This window comes from Dromaius novaehollandiae, chromosome 17 (genome assembly GCF_036370855.1).
Source record: "Dromaius novaehollandiae isolate bDroNov1 chromosome 17, bDroNov1.hap1, whole genome shotgun sequence".
Taxonomy (NCBI): Eukaryota; Metazoa; Chordata; class Aves; order Casuariiformes; family Dromaiidae; genus Dromaius; species Dromaius novaehollandiae.
In genome coordinates this window covers 6,874,557-6,891,041 of record NC_088114.1, presented here as the reverse complement: position 1 = coordinate 6,891,041, position 16,485 = coordinate 6,874,557, and the positions used below count along the sequence as shown (strand labels likewise).

General features: G+C 38.1%; 1 protein-coding gene across 2 annotated transcripts in view; it reads left to right on the top strand.

Annotated features, from left to right (window-relative positions):
* The window catches only part of RIMBP2 (RIMS binding protein 2), a 159,771-nt gene that overhangs the window by 24,855 nt on the left and 118,431 nt on the right, over nt 1-16,485 (top strand). The window contains exon 3 of one of the 2 annotated variants that reach the window (XM_026095312.2): nt 15,348-15,485. In XM_026095312.2, the coding sequence (XP_025951097.1) occupies nt 15,348-15,485 (138 nt within the window). Of the gene's footprint in view, nt 1-15,347; nt 15,486-16,485 lie in introns of those variants that run through there. The other variant, XM_026095310.2, reaches the window with a different exon arrangement.

Genomic DNA, 16,485 nt, shown 5'->3' with positions numbered 1-16,485 from the left:
CATGTTTATCATGTGGTTCCACATTGTTAACATACTTTATTCCTAAACCGCTTGGCTTGAGGAATATTTCCCTCTTTACAAAGAGGCTGAATGAATTGTCCAAGGTCAGTGGCTGAGTCCTTGGAGCCAGGAAGCAGATCTGCATCCCCTGAATCCCCTTCCTGTGCTCTGACAAACAGTTCTAACTCATTTGTGCTTGATTCTATGAAAGAGATGACAAGAAGGTCACCAAAGTGAGACAAGTCACCTTGTCATGAACTGCCTGAACTAGTGGAGGAAGCAGTGTTGTTAAAGGTCACAGCCTTTTCACAGATAGGCCAGAAAGTGAGCCTGTCATCACTTTTTAGGCTTTATTTTTTGCCTATTGTGAGAAGGACTCACTTTCAGAAGCACTTCCCATAGCTAAAATCAATAGTCTTCACATTGACTTATTGGAAAATCCACATTAGTTCCTTGCCACCAGTGTGTTGTCACTCTGCCATTTCATGGTTGTTATTGTTCTTACTGCATGGCAAGAATAAAATTAAATTCAGAAACTCTACCTTCACAGTAAAAATCATGAGCTCTAGAGCAGCTGTCAATTACTTGATAACCTGTCAGCAGACTACAGACATCTGCCCAGTTCTTATTTCATCCAGAAGAGGGCAGTGGTGATACACCAGTTATTTCAAATTAATCTACTGAAAAAAAAAAAAAAAAATCAGGGTTTCCTTCAAGATGGTAGACCCTGTGGAAGACCTGCCTGAACCATTGAGTACTGAGATAGATGTTTAAACTGGCTTAAAGTGTGTTGGTCAGAGGTGTAGCAGGTGTATTGCCACCAAAATCTGAGCCATTCCTCTTGATTTCTTTAAGCACAGGTTGAAGATATAACAAGTCAACCAGGGAATTGAATGTAAGCTCAAACTTCAGAGAAAAAGAACCTGATACTAGTATTTATTTTTGACAATATATACTCAGGTATAAATGCAGGATTGGTTTTGCCTTGAAGCTCTCTTCCAATTGCTCGTGTGTGTTCAGATACCAGCTTTGTCTATTTCATAGGTTTTCCACTTCCCTTTCAATAAAGAATTCCAGGGACCCTAACTCTAGATCCAGTGGTTATATTTAAAAATGGCAGCAAATACATATAATCTTATTTACTCAGTTAATATCAATGACTGGCAAGCACCAGCAGTCCCTGAAGCATAAACTGTATGTTATTGGCAAGGGCTAACCTTTCTCATGAAAATCAGAAATGACTATAGATGATCTGTAGTTCCTGAATTCTAAGCAGACTAGAAACTCAGGATGAACCTGAGTTGTTTAAGGTCTCGACTTTCCCAGTATGGCAAGGGTGTATCTCATAATAAAGTGCTACTGTGAAGTCCTTGAAAATCCTGAAGAAGCAAGCTATTTTAGAAATTTGCTTAGAGTATAGCTAGATTTAGAGGAAATTTTGCTGTTGCACAGCATAATAGACTGTTTTTTCAGGCTGATGTGTGTGTAAGTATGACAGCTTCATTATAATCACTATACTTTAATTCTATAAATGCTATATTTCTTCAGTACATATTTTTTATTGCTCTTTTCGTGTTCTAATGTTTAGTTTCTGGGAGAAGTTTGTCCATTTTGGAGGGGAGAATCTAAGGTGGGGATTATTTTTATTGCGATAGTACCCAAGCATAGAGCTTGAAGTTGAATGATTCTGGTGAACGGTGTTCTGCCTGCCATTTTGTATTACTGACATTTATTAAAGGTTTTTTTGTTTTTTTTTTTTTTCCAATTAGCACTAGAAAAGGAAACATTTGAAGTGTCCATATTCTTAAGCTTGTTCCAAAATACTTTGTTTGCAGAAAATGGCTTGGAGTCCCTCAAAGGAAAAGAAAAAAAGTCTCTCATTTGTCCCATATGGGTAGAGCAGAGGTTGAGTGAATATCAAGTTGTTTGACATGGTTGTGCTTTGAGTCTTTAATGCTTACATGAAGTATGGCCTCTTCAACAGAGATGTCCTGACTGGTAATTTAATTGCAAGAAGGCAAGAGTTTTCTATCAGGAACCCAGTGGTTCATATTAAATGCAACTGTTATTTCATGGAACCTACTGTTAAAACTTATCTAGCGCTGACATCTGGCCAAGTAGAAAAAGAGTTCACTATTGATGCTGTCTTAATCAACACTAGGTAAAATACTGCCTTTTTCCTTCAACCTTACCATTCCTGCATTCTCACTGCAAAAAATATTTTACACGAAAATTAATTCAGATAATCAGTTGCTTTGCTTCAATAACACTCAGGACTCCTTTTCATTCACTTTGAATGACTAATAACATAGGACACATTTTATTGAAAGGAATGCTGGCAAAAAGAGGAAGGTTTACAAGTTTTTACATGAATATGGTTTGAATGGATGTTCCGGCTAGGCATGTTGAAATAGTAATCTTGTAATACTCTCGTACTTCGCAAAGCCCACATTGGAATCAGGAACACTGAATGGAATAATGAGTGCTCAAATAATCATTTTAAAGCTAACAATGGCATGACTGTTATTGATAGGTGTAGGTATATTATGAACATGACATGACATAGTTCTAAGAACATAAAATGACTTCAAATCAAAGATCCATTTAGTTCAGTATACTGTCTTTAACCATGGCCAACAATCTGCTTGGATAGAAGTAAAAGAAAAAGGTAAATATGTAGTTATATTTTCCAAGTATATTCTTCCAGGCTCCAACAATTTGCTGCTGAGAAGACTTTCTAGAGAGGTGGTGACATAATAGCTCTTAGTAGACTTTTAATACAGCATTTGCTAAGTAACTTCACATAGCAGTCTTTTACTTAGGCAGTCTCTTCCCAAATAATTGCTTATTAAAAGCAGATATGAACTCAGTTATTAATTGCGCTGCTGTAAATAGTTACCTCAACTTTTGTCCTGGCTGACACTCCAAATATTAGTGAAGTGTGAGATCTTAACATGTTTTGGTGAACTTGCTCATGGGTCATATGTTTACGGTTCTTTACTCTGGATTGAGGCCTTTGCTTGGTAATGATACCTCACAACTTCCTAAACACAATTCATAATTTCACTTACTCCTTTTTGCCTCAGTACTGAGGACTGAGCATGCATGACTTCTATGGCACACAAATATTTTCCTTTGAAAGGCCATGAATGCAAACTGGAATGATGGATTTCATATTCCCAATATGTAACTTTAAAGTTAGATCTCAGCATGGCCTGTTGGCTTGAAGGAGATACCCTGATTGTTTGTAGTCTGAAATGTAGTGAGAAAGCTGGTAGAAATCACTCTGCGACTCCACCAGGTGTCATCAGAGGAATATTTTGAGATGTTGGCTAGTTTATCCAAAAAACATATTTTATTAAATTCTCCAAAAAGTCATTAAAGAATTACTCAAGCAGCAGTTATCATTCTTTCTTTTGAAATCCATCATATGGTTTTCCAAGACCATTTAGTTTCAAGACTTCCAATATCATGGAGATAATTAGATAGAGTGCATTACTATGCAGGTAGTCTTCCTTTCCAGAAAGGGGTGGAATGAGCAGAACCAACAACCAGATGCACTTGATCTCTTAGCCTGGTTCTCTTGAGGCTACTTGCTTCTAAAGTCTAAGCCAAAGATACATTCTCTTTGGATCTCTAAGAAGTGATCCCATCAAGCTGACTGTACCTATTTTTGGCAGAACACAGTTTATATATTTTTTCTTGCAATTGCATCCATTTCAAGCCTCCAACTGACTGTAAGGGAGTTACTTGAACACTTTTATCTCAAAAATAGTCTCACCTGTATAAGCATGTGATATTCTGTCTTTTGGTTGCTATAGTCTACAGAGTCTTTTTACAGGAAATCTGGGGTTGGGGCTTCATGTGACTGGGAGTAACTCACTCCATGACAAGAATGGAAATATTCTCCATTGTGTGTTTGAAGCATATTTGGACTAATAAAAAGGGAGGGACCACAAATAAAGGATGACAGAGTGGACCATAGGTGTGCTGTATCTTATTGATATGTTGTAGGCTGGTCACCTTAATTCATACCATCTTTCTTCTTCTGTGGGAAGAATTGACTTTGATTTCTCTCAGCTTTTTTGCTTTGCTTATGGTGCCAAATTGAATAAATTGCATGAAAAGAATCTACAATAAACTGGACTTCAAACTAGAGGGCCGAGTGTAAATTTAGTTTAATTAAAGGGACTACAATCTGGAGGGAAGAGAGATTATTTAGCAAGAACGCTTAAGCTAATTGGAAATAGCTCTGCTGCTAATTGCAAGCCCAGTTAAATAGATGCAGCAGGGTCTGGAATGTTTTCGTTCACTCTCTCTACTTTGTCATGTCTACAGCTGTTTTTTATTTCATTAAAAATTATTCACAAAAATGAATTGTTTCCATTTCTTAGAAGCTTTGACTATTGCATATATATTGGGGAAAGAAAGATTGGCCATTGTTGAAAAGGGTTTCCAGAGCTGCTTTTTTTTTTTTTTTTTTTTTAATGTAGTCTTTTTTTATTTCTTCTCATTCTGCTGGGGGCTACCCTGAGTTTATCTGTGTGGCTCTGGGGCAGGGGTGAAGGGCAGAGGGGCCTGGGTGGTGTTCTCATTGATCATGCTGGTGAGGGCAAAAGGCTTGGGTGGGAACAGATGGAAATTGCGAGTCAATACCTGGTTGTGATGCAGCACAAAGTACAGACCCTGAACCTCAGGGAAGCAAGCTTAGGCTTATCAGGGAACTGGCAGGAGGGGCCCTATGAGAAGAGAGTCTGAAGGGTAAAGGAGCTCTGGAAAAGTGTCAGCTTTTTAAGGACAGCCTCCTTTTTCAAGAAATAGTAGGGTCCATCTTGATACTCAGAAAATCCAGTAGATGTATCAGGAGACAGGCCTGTGTTAACAGGGAATTCATGGCAGAGATCCAGTGCAAAAAGGCAGTACACAGGAAATGGAAGTAGGGACAGACTACAAAGGAGGAATTTAGATGCATTGCCTGGGCATGTAGCAATAGCGTTAGGAAAGCCAAAACTCCGCTAGAATTGACGCTTGCAAGGGATGTCAAAGGTTACAAGAAGAGCTTCTACCTCTGCGTTAGTATTAAAAGGCTGAACAAAGAAAAGCTGGGCATGATGCTGAATGGGATGACTGAATTAGTGACAGCAGACGCAGAGGTATTTAATGCCTTTTTTGTCTCAGTCTTTACCAGCAAGGTCACCCAGACCTTGGAGGCAGAGTTCAAGGAAAAGAATTTCCCGCTCTAGATGTGGGTTAAGTCAGGGATTACTTGAGAGAACTCAACCCATACAAATTTGTGGGACCAGATGTGCTGCATATGAGGGTGCTGAGAAAGCTGACCGATGTACAGCAGTGCCATTCTTTATCATCTTTGAAAGGTCATGGTGATCTGGAGAGGTCTGCAATAACCACAGAAAGAATACTGTTGCAAAAAAGCCAAAAGGTTGGTCAGTCTCACTTCAGTCCTTGGGAAAATCATGGAGTGAGTGCTTTTGGAACACATTACTGGGCACATGAAGGAAAAGGAAGTGACTGGGAATAGTCATGATGGATTTACCAAGGGTAATTCATGCTTGACAAACCTGATTGCCTTCTATGATAAAATGACTGGATTTGTGATTGAGCTGAAAGCAGTGGATGCCATTTACCCTGGCTTTTCAACGCTGTCTTCCCATTTTATTCTCGTACCCATGCTGAGGCATTATGGTCTGGAAGAGCGAATAGCTGGTTGGAGGGTTGTGCTCTGAGGGTAGTGATTAATGGGCCATACTCTATGTGGAGGCCAGTAACAAGTGGAGTACTGCAGGGGCCTGTACTGGGACCTGTTCTATTTAATAACTTCATCAATGACTTGGAGGAAGCAACAGAGTACTCTCTTGACAAGTGTGCAGATGACACCAAAGTGGGGGGACCAGTCAATACACTTGAGGCAGGGCTGCCGTTCAGAGGGGCCTAGGCTAGAGGAAGGGGCCAACAAGGTCCTTCTGTGATTCAACAAGGACAAATGCAAATTCCTGCACCTGGGAAGGGGCAGCCTCTTTCACCAGTGTAAGCTGGGAACTGACTGGCTGGAGGGCAGTTCTGCAGAAAATGATCTGGGGGTCTTTGTAGACAGTCGGCTGTACACGAGCCAGCACTGTACCCTGGCAATAAAGAAAGCCAGTGGTATCCTGGGCTGTATTAATAGGATCCTAGCAAGTAGATAGAGGGAAGTGATTATCTCCCTTATATGTGGTGCTTGTTAGACCAGGTGCTTGTTAGAATGAGAATACTGCATCTGGTTTGGGGACTTTCCAGAACTAGAAAAATGTTGATCAACTGGAGGAGGCTCAGTGGAGGGCCACCAACATGGTCAGAGGGCTAGAGCACTTGCCTTGTGAGGAGAGGCTGAGCAACTGGGTTTGTTTAGCCAGGAGAAGAGAAGGCTTGGGCAGGGTAGGACCTAATAGCATCCTTCCAGTACCTAGAAGGATGTTAGCATTCATTCATTTCTGGCCAATAATTGCAGCCATTGATTCTAGGTTAGTAAAACCATAGAAATTGGTCTACCAGTGAGTTACTAGCCCAGACATGGTGATACCAGTGGGTCAGCTGGTTCTGTAGTGTTCACAGATGTTTCTGTGGTTCTCATCATTGCACTGTGGCACTGCACTTGTGCAGAAGTTTTGGTTTTTTTAGTCTAACATTGCTGTCACAGGGAAGTGATGCTGAGTGTCTTTCCTGTTACCATTGTGGTATTGCAACCATCCATGTGTTCTTAACTGATTGTGCTATGATTACTTGAAACTACTCTTTTTACCACCTGTCAGTGGCTCGCAAGAGTCTGAATTTCAGTTCTTCTCTGTGTTTGCCTCCCTGTGACAGACCCCACAGTTAAGAGGTTTCAGGTCACCTTCACATGTGTCCTGATTCAGAAACTATTAATATGCCAAGTTAATACTCCTTCCCTTCACCCAAATTTTCCTTTGATGGAATATCTCCCATTTCATGAATATTTTTAAAGTTAGCTGCATTCTACGTGTAGAGCTGTCTTACAGCTCTCAACCTGCAATTACAGCTCTCCCTTATAAATATTTAAATGGCAGTTCAGCTTTCAGACAGAGTATACCAGTGACAAAGATCAAGCTTTCTGACCTTTTTTTAATTTGCTCAGTGAAATAGGATTCCCTTGGTCTCATTTTTTGTATTTAAGAGAAGAAATCTGCATACGGAGAGTGTGTTGGCATTTCTCATTTTTGTTGTTAATACTGCTTTCATTACCTTTATTCTAATAGATCTTAAAGGAAAAAGTCACTAGAAAGCTTTATTAGTTATGCAGGTGAATAGGAAAGACAGAATTTAAGCAAAATAGCATTTAGGCTCTGTATCAAGAAATTACAAGACGTTTATTTTATAACTCTATGTGAAAGATTTTCGGCAAACAAAGCTAAACTGGAAAGGTGTCTAGTTCAATGGGAAAAATTGCTGTCGCACATTTATTTGGAGTTTCTGTTTTGACCAAAAACCTCTAGAAGAATCCTTAACACTTCCTGTCTCCCACAGTAATAATAAAAAAGTATACGTTATTTCTACACAGAAAGTCATAGTCCTTTGCATTCCTGAAAGATCAGTTCCTGGTTAGCACATTAGAAGACTCCAAGGTAACTTACAAGGAAAAGTTACGGTAACAGTAACTGCATACCATACAGATGGCAAAGTGTGTTTTTAGGATGCCAGGGATGTTACTCTAATCAAGAAACAGTCTAATGAGAGCCTGAAAACAAGTTTCTTTAATGATATAGAGAGATTTGGAGGGAAAAGAAGCAGGCTATAAAAATGACTCAGCGTATGTGGGGTAAAGTAAAAAGAAATGTTGTAGGATCTAATGACTGTGCTACCTATAGCATTGCAATAAGGAAGGAATATAAAGTGGTGGCTTTTGGCTATCTTCTTTCAAAAAAAGATTAAAAAAAAAGATTCTGGACAAGAAGTTTTATCTTAACTAGCTCTTCAAGAGCCTTTTCAGAGGCTACTTCCTAGTCATTCTAATCTCCTCTTTTCTTTCAGTGAAGGTCACTACAGGCCAGCACCTCTCCTGTATGCCCAGTTTAGTGTCAAATACTTAGAAGTTCTTCTTAGGAACTTCTTAGGAACAGAGACAGGGCCTCTCCTGTCTCTTATTATATGCCCACCTAATGAGAAAGATTCTGCAGGTTAATGGAGATTTTGTTTTTAATTTTCTTGAAATAGTACCACTATTGTAAGAGGACTTATTAATATCTTTTTCAGTAAAATACCTAACATTAAAAATGGTTATTTTGCAATTGCTAATTGTGGTGTTGGATGTTGATACTGAACAATTACATATTGATGCTTTTCTCTTTAGGTCCAAGAAGTACTTCTCACCATAAGAATTCTTATATATTTGTATATTTATACAGTGAATATTTAGTTAACAATTTGACTGATATTTCTTAAATAGCTCATTCAGAGGGAATGCTTTTCAGGAAGAGAAGGCTGATGTTTGCTGCATATATGTCTTCAAGTATTACCAGTGCAGAGTATTGTTAAGAGTATGCCATGCACAAAATTATTCCAAGGGTTTGTCAGCTGCTTTTATTTGGGAATGAGACACATTTGATTTGGTGCTTGTAAAGGGATAGATACTTCTTAAAGTATGGGATATTGCTATAAAAGTGGCTTCAGGACATTTGAAACTGCTTAGAGCTTGACTTTTAACAGCTCGTTATCTTCAGATCCAGTCTGCAAAAAATGTCCATATATACAAATATATTTACAAATATCTATGTGTAGGTGTATAGTGAATGTGTTAATATGTGAGGTGAATGACTTTAAATGAATTTGAATGACTTGCATGTCTTCCCAGTATGGACTAATAATAAGGTTAACATTCAAAGAATAAATTTCACGACTAACATACCCTAAATTGCAAAACAATTTGCTTTGGAAAGAACCACAGATTATTTATTATTATAATAAAACAAGAAGTTGGAGAATCCCTATTATTGGTATGAAAATGAAATGATCTATTCTGAAAAATAGTACCTGCATACCCTCAAAAGCTAGTATTTCAATTATAAAATAGAAAATTTGTGCAGAAATATAGGATCAACTTTCTATACCCATTGAACCATATTATTGCAAATATACGCAAGTATATGTGTATATAGATACAGCTTTTTCAGTGTGAGACAGAGGGTTTTATGTAAATCTTGTTTGACATAGGACCAAAGAGGGACTACTATCTGAAGGATTGTGTGCAAACCTCTTCATTGCCAAACTGCCCCTTTTAACATGCTACTGATAGTTTTAGATTCAGATGCAGTAGAATGTATAAATTAATTTGAACTTGGTGACCTCTTGAAAGTACAGTTTTGCTAACCTGGCTGCACAGCTGTCAAAGTATCACTTTTCCTTAAGCAGTTAAGCTTTATATAATAAATTACATATTCTGCAACTGATGCTGCTTTTTTCAATATTGATTCGTTTTCCATGTCAGGAGAGGATGTGTATATGTATGATAAAAGTGTGATTACTAACGTAAAAATGTCAGTGTATCCTGACAGTACATAGAAGAAAGACCTGCCATCTAAACTTAACTTTTGGAGTAACTAGAAAATTGTGACGTTGCTCCAGATTCTTAAAAGTAACAAAAATCAAGAATGTATGTAAATGAAATCTCTGACTCTTGGGCTCTTTAGGAACTGTACAATCAAAAATTTAACTGTCATGGTTTTGTAAAACCAGGCTGAAATTTTGGTTTTCTGTATGTTTGTTATGAGCTTATTATAGGTATTTGAAAGGAAAGAATGCTTGCAGTTCTTGGAGCAAAGGGTAAGGCCAGACAAATATTGTGAAAGCTCTTGTACTGACCTTATAGTTCTGAAGTTGCTGTTTGTTTCTTGTTTCATATTCAGCCATAAATGAATGGTCATAGCTATAAGGTTGATTAAAGCAGGGACTTAATTATGGACTGTAATTAAACTAGATGAGGAAATTGCATTGGAATTGAAAATTCAAAAAGAGCCCATGTGATCTAAAGGCTAATGGTGTTAAGGCGGTAATCTGTATGAAATAATTGATTCTCCAGCCATTAGTCTTTCCTAATGAGATTAAGGATGAGGTGGCATGGTCTTGCTAATTAATTTGTTTTGTGACTTTGAAATATGAAGTAATAATGCAAAACTGAAGATTGCATAATACTTCAGAAAGCTCTCAAATTGTAGGACAAATATCATCAAAGTATTTCCGTATTCTCAGCTGTAATAAGGATGGAGCATAATATTAGTATAGTAATAGAAAATTAAAACAAATATGTATTGCGTGTTTTAGCTTTACTGATGGAGGAGTATCAAGAGTTGGATTCTCCAGATGGCATTTGAGATGTTTTGTGAGCTTTATACTAATCACTACTGGGGCCAAACCCAGTTTGTGGACCATTTCTAACATCAGCGTAGCACCTTTCAAAATTTTACTTTTACTTTAAAATGAACCCTTACCTGCTAGCTCAAAAAAAAAAGCAAGGAGTCCAAGAGTGAAGAAGTAAAATGTTTTTCATTCCTTCTTATGGAAACATTAGTTGTTACTATTTCACTGATATGAAGGTTCTCTTATTTAAAAATAGCTGTTGCTTTCTTAGACAAGACACTTCATATTTTGTTCCCCCTTTCAGATTTCTCCATGACAGCTCCATAGTGCACTCGACACTGGCGGTCCTTCCCTCTGCAATAAATATTGGAGCACCTGTGTCATGTTTCCTTCCATATTCTTACCTGACCTAAAATATCCCTCTTTCCCTGCAGCCAAGTCCTGATCTTAGAATGCAAGATGAGGAGAGTAGTGCAACAGAAGAGCAAAATACATTCAGAGTAGAGAAATGAGGTCCACACTCTTGTGGTTAACCAATTCAGAAATGATAGTTCAGGAGTCATGAAATGCCATGCCTTGGCCTAATGAGGAGCGTCTTTTTGCAGAGCAGTGACAATTTTTTAAGTGAGTAAAACCTTTTTCTTTTTAGAACAGTTAATTTTTAAAATTCTTCAGTGCCTACTTCTTAGGAGTTAGTACTATTTTAAAAGCCTTTTGGTGTTGTGGAAAGGTTATTATCTTTTCTCCGATCTCTCCCCTGTTCCTGTACATACAATTTACAGCTGAACCTTAGCAGTGACAGGAGATCAGCTGATTTGGATGATAAGTTTTGGTGGTAACACAGGTGTAATAAGTATTATCAGTTTTTGCAGTGAAAAAGTGAAGTAGGAGGTTAGATCGCAAAGCATGTGAAAGGTTTTTTCTGGTGGCAAGGCTGTGTGAAGAACAAAGTGTATGTTTATGAATATCATTTGTAAAGGTGATTGCCTGCAACCAAATTGTTGCACTGTGACCCTCTCAGATCTTATAAACTCAACAAGGTCAGGCATGGGCCAGTGACTGGGTAGGAAACTAAAGAACTACCCCCGGAAGCTGCAGGTAGTTGTGCAGAAAAGATTATAGCATTGTAGGTTTTCTTGGGGGTCAGGTTTGGATCAGTGCTTTGCTCTAGTGCTACAAGGAGCTGTGGGGAGTTCTAGAAGTAGCGAAGATACCATCTTTTAGGTAAGATGCAGTAGCCCATCGTTGGCTTTTTGTGGTCATTAAAGATTCCATTACATTTTGCACATAATTGCACAGCATTTGCAGTGCGCTTTTCAATGTCACAATGATAATAACTCATATTTATTATGCATACCTTAATCAAATCAAACCACAGTAATTTCAGATTGTTTTTGCTGACTGCAGTCTATTTTTGCTTTCACTTGCCATAAGCTTAGCTTTGTGTTTCTTGGCATTTTACAAGAACCATTGCATTTTACATCAGCAGTGGTCATGGGCCTGCGTTTCAGTCATGGACAAAGTGAATTATGCCTCTACAAGAAATTCTGTATGAAAGCAGCTTTGCTTCCACCTGCGTGAAAGGGTGCTGCAAAGGAAGCACAAATAACATGTCGTTCCAAACTATACAGCTGCGTATCCAGTGAAGGATCATGTTTTAAAATGCTGGGCTTCAAGCTCATGGGACAGAGAAAGAGCTGGAATGTCTTTCCTCCTCTTGTCTATGACAGAGATAAGACCATGTCTTGGTGTTAAATTTGAGAGAAGATACCAAAATATGAAAGCCACAAATCAGAGGACAGAACTTAAAGTCAGCCTTTATCCAAGGTTCAAAAAAACCTGAGTGTATGCACACCCCTCAGCCCCATTGATGGAACTTGGCATCTGCTTTTTAGATTTGTTGCTTATTTATAATGGAAGTCATGTGAAGATGGAGGTAAAAACAGACTTATTTGCCATTATGAGCATTACCCTTCTGTACTCTGTCTCCTCTTTAAACATTACTGTGCTTTTTTGGCCCCAAACAGAGCTGCAGCCAGCAGTAGCTTTAGTCTATCACTTGACCTCATGTGCTCTACTTCAAAGATTGTTTGCTTAAAATGACTCTTCAGCTGTCTTTTGTGTCATCTATATGCTATAGCAGTGATCGCTGGAAAATACCTGTTTGTAATGGGTCATCTATTGTTGCCTTTTCTGTTACCTGGAAATTCCTAAGTGAAAAACTTTACAAGGAGTATTGTCATAAGCATATGACTCAGAAAGATCATTTCGTACCTGCATTTATAGTAATATTGTAAATTACTAGAACTGTAAGACTTGTGAAACTCTAGTTGGCTCATTGTCTTTTAAACTTGGCTAACCCTTTGGAAAGACCAGAATTTCTGAGGACCTTGGCATTGGCATAACAGTAAGAAGGAAAGGACCAGCAGGCCTTTAAAACACACTGCTTATTGAGGAGAAAAATGGTAACAGCTCTGTTTGAAAAGCTGCTTGCAAATGCTGAGCATTTGAATAGCAAGTCTTGAGCTCTTGAGAAACTATCCTGGTCTAGTGTCGTTCAGCTATCCATTTTCAAGGCATGTGCCTGTAAAACATCATGCCCCCCAGTGATGCAATCCTTGCACCAAAATATTTACTGTGACAGGTTTGAATGTGCTTCACTTCATTTGTTTATGCTTTTAAGAAATAATGTTATCTCTTAAAAAGGAGTTTTGATGAACTTGTTAACTACACAGTGTTACTTCTCCAAACATATCTTCTCCTAATAAAAGGCTGTTATTATGAAACAGAGTTCTTCAGTAGTCAGCTTGCACCTTAATGAGTCATTCAGATAAACAGGTTCTAGTGAAGATTGAATTACGATCCTATTCAGCTGACAGAAAGCAACCACTAGTTTTTCTCGGGAAACTCATGAATAAATAAAAGATTCTGTGCTTCCAGGCCCAAGCCTAAGATAGAAAGGTAGCAATGCATGCTTTTCAGGATGTCCCGCAAGTACAGCCTTGATGTTGCCATCAGAATTAGGTTGGTGCTGAAGAAGACATCAAATTTTATGTAAGTAAAGATTTTTAAAGGCACGTGGAAATGTGTGGGTGTGAGTGGAAGTATCTGTCATTAACTTGGAGCAATCTATTAGACAATAACCTCTGATATTTAACTTGCTCGTATAGGACGCAATTCATATGTCTTGCCATTTTGTGCGTGGAGGGGCCCTATCCAAAGTTATTTTTAGAATTCTGTTTTAGTGAAAAATAAGACTTCTGAAATCTTTGAAGGAACTTACTTATGCTTATCATGTATTGCTGCTGAGGCCAGGAAGTCTGCCTTCAGAATGTCAGCTCTTCTCCATTGTTACATTATAGTAGTTAGCATGACTTCAGACTTCAGAGTTGTATTACATACATGTAACAACAAGAATGATTTCTCTGAGAGGTGTACAGTTTAGCAGGTGACAGAACATGAATAAGACAAGGAAAAGGAGTGTGAGAAAGTCATGGAATGACACTGGTCAGGATGAGAAGTAGTAACCTTGGTGTGTCAGCTGGCTGAGTTTTCATAGACACCAAAGCAACTGAGAATTTTAAGGAGAATGATTGGATAGCTTTTGCAAGTGCTTATGGGGCAGCTTTTCCTGGGCCCAAGGAGGAAGCACAAAGATGCTTACATGAAAATTTGTTGGCCAGTGAGGTACAAATGCTGGAATTGTTGGCTGTACAGAGGCAGGAACTGACATCTTGTTAGTTTGTAAAAGGCAGTAGCTAGGATAAGGTCTAGGTGTGCTGTTTACAGGGTAGAAGGAAGCTGTTGTCATGTTTCCCTGGCTGATTGCACAGCGTAGAACGCCAGATCCTCTTTGCATGATGGGCTGCATCTGAGCATCTCGGAAATTCTTTCCCACTCTCTCACAGTGTAGCCATCTCTGCCAGGATGGGGGCTCATCTGAATTTAATTTGCTGAATTTAATCAGCAAACCCTTTCTACTCAGATTTTCTTTTTATTTTCTAGCTTTTGAAATGCAAACCCAATCAAATATTATGGAGTGGTGCCTTGCTGCTTCACAGCCCTGGTTGAAACACCATTTATTTTTAAAACTGTTCTTTTCAAGAGCTCTAAAATCTTTTTGCCTAAATTTGACCTAAATACTGCAAAAGAGAGATGTGAAGATAGAGCATGTGGTTCAGACTCATGAAGACTTGCTGCAAAAGTGAGAAGACACAGAACCAGTTCTTACAGAAATTAACTGCAAAACATCCTCTGCTTTTTGCAGGAGTAGGAATATGTCTGATACTGGTTCCAGATTATGGAGTTTTGCAATTGGAAATATACCAAAAGCATAATAAATCATTTTCTATCAAATGTGTTTATTAAAATGGCAGTTACCAAAGGGTCAGTCATGGTGCTGACAACCTCAGATTAGTAAGTCTTTTCATTCGGGGCAAAGACAAAACCAACAAACCAATCAGAATTTGATCTCTGTGAAACACTTTCATGTTTTAAAACCATAACTCTCTTCAGAGGAAGATAGGAAGGTTTCTGTTGAGCATAGGTTTCTGTTGAGCATAGTGTTTATATGAGGAAATGAATAATCATAAACAGGATACTGAAAATGTGTTATTAAATATATGTGTGTATAGATTTTTTTTATTTATATCATAGTAACAAGTAGCTATCTCAGTATACTCAATATACAGTGTATCAGGATTAAATGAAAACTGCCAGGAAATTTGCAGTTTTTGTGGTAGATGGGGGAGGCAAGGCTGAAATAGTTCTCAAATATGCACCATTATAAACTGAGATATGTTTGAAAGGATGTTTAGTATGATGTATATTTAACCATCACTTTCAAGCAGCTTTTGGAGGGGACATGCTATGAAAAATATATTGATGAAACATACTATGTTGTAGAAAGGGTACATACTAGTAGGCTAGTACAAATGCGGTTTAAACAAACTGATCACTTTGTTTTGTTTGATTCTACACAGTTTGGAAATGATCCATCACATTTGCAGCCTGCAGCATCGCAAAAAACATTTGATTGGATCCCAGTTTTAGAGGACACCCAGATTTCTAAGTCTCATGCCACAACAGTAAATCAAGAATATCACCACTGGCAGTTTTTAGTAAGTCCTTGCTTTGTTTTTACTGTTTTCTGGCAGCTGATGAATTTAAAGACAAATCTAGTTTTGCAATCCATGCTGCTTTTTCTTTGCACATGCGCTAACATCAGTGGTTTGGCAGGGGGAAGAAAAGGCTTTCAACTCCACAATCTTTATAGAAACAGATTCTTTGTATTCATTTCTTCAAATCTTGTAGCTCTGTAGTAGTATTTAAATGATAATATAAATATGTACTTGGAACATAACCTTAAGTATGAAAGGAGAGTTTAATAAAATTGTGATACAAATAGGAATTGCAGTGCTTAGTTTCGGATGTGTTAATACAAAATTGCAGGATCTGGTGCTTAATGGTTATGATCGGCATACTCCACTTTGGTGTATGTATCCTGACATTCGATGCTGAATGTCAGCAGATTTTTCTGGTTGAATTTGTATGTGTTTGTACAGCATTCTAATTTTCAAGCACCTTTCGCATGCGTAGAAGAATACTTCAGCGAGGGTTCTTTGAATATAGCAGCTGTAGGATAATGTCAGTGTACCTGAAAACTACTCCCAGAGAGGGATGAGGGTTTGGCCCAAGTGAGGTGCCGTGAAGTCTTCATTTTAGATAAAATATTTTCACATAAGTTCAAAGGCATTTGAATGCATAAAGGGACACATTTTTGGTTCTTTTTAAAATCAGAGTTGCAGATGGAACACTACATTTTTTTCTTGTAATTAATAGCTGTTTTGTCTGCTTTTGCTTTCATTGTACCAAGGAAGTTGCTTCTTTTTGGACTGCAAAATTATAACGTGTGTGATTTATTTTCTTTTTCGACTTGATAGTGAAAACAAAAATGTTGTGAAAAAGGAAGAAAAGTTTTTGGAGAAAGGCAGGTTGAACTCATTGTCTTTACTTGAATTTTGCAGTCTGTTTCCAGCAGTGAATGCACCTCTGTGAGTAGAGAAGGGAACTTACTGTGTACCGTTTTGTCCCCTACTCTAAAAACTTGCCAGTTGCCTG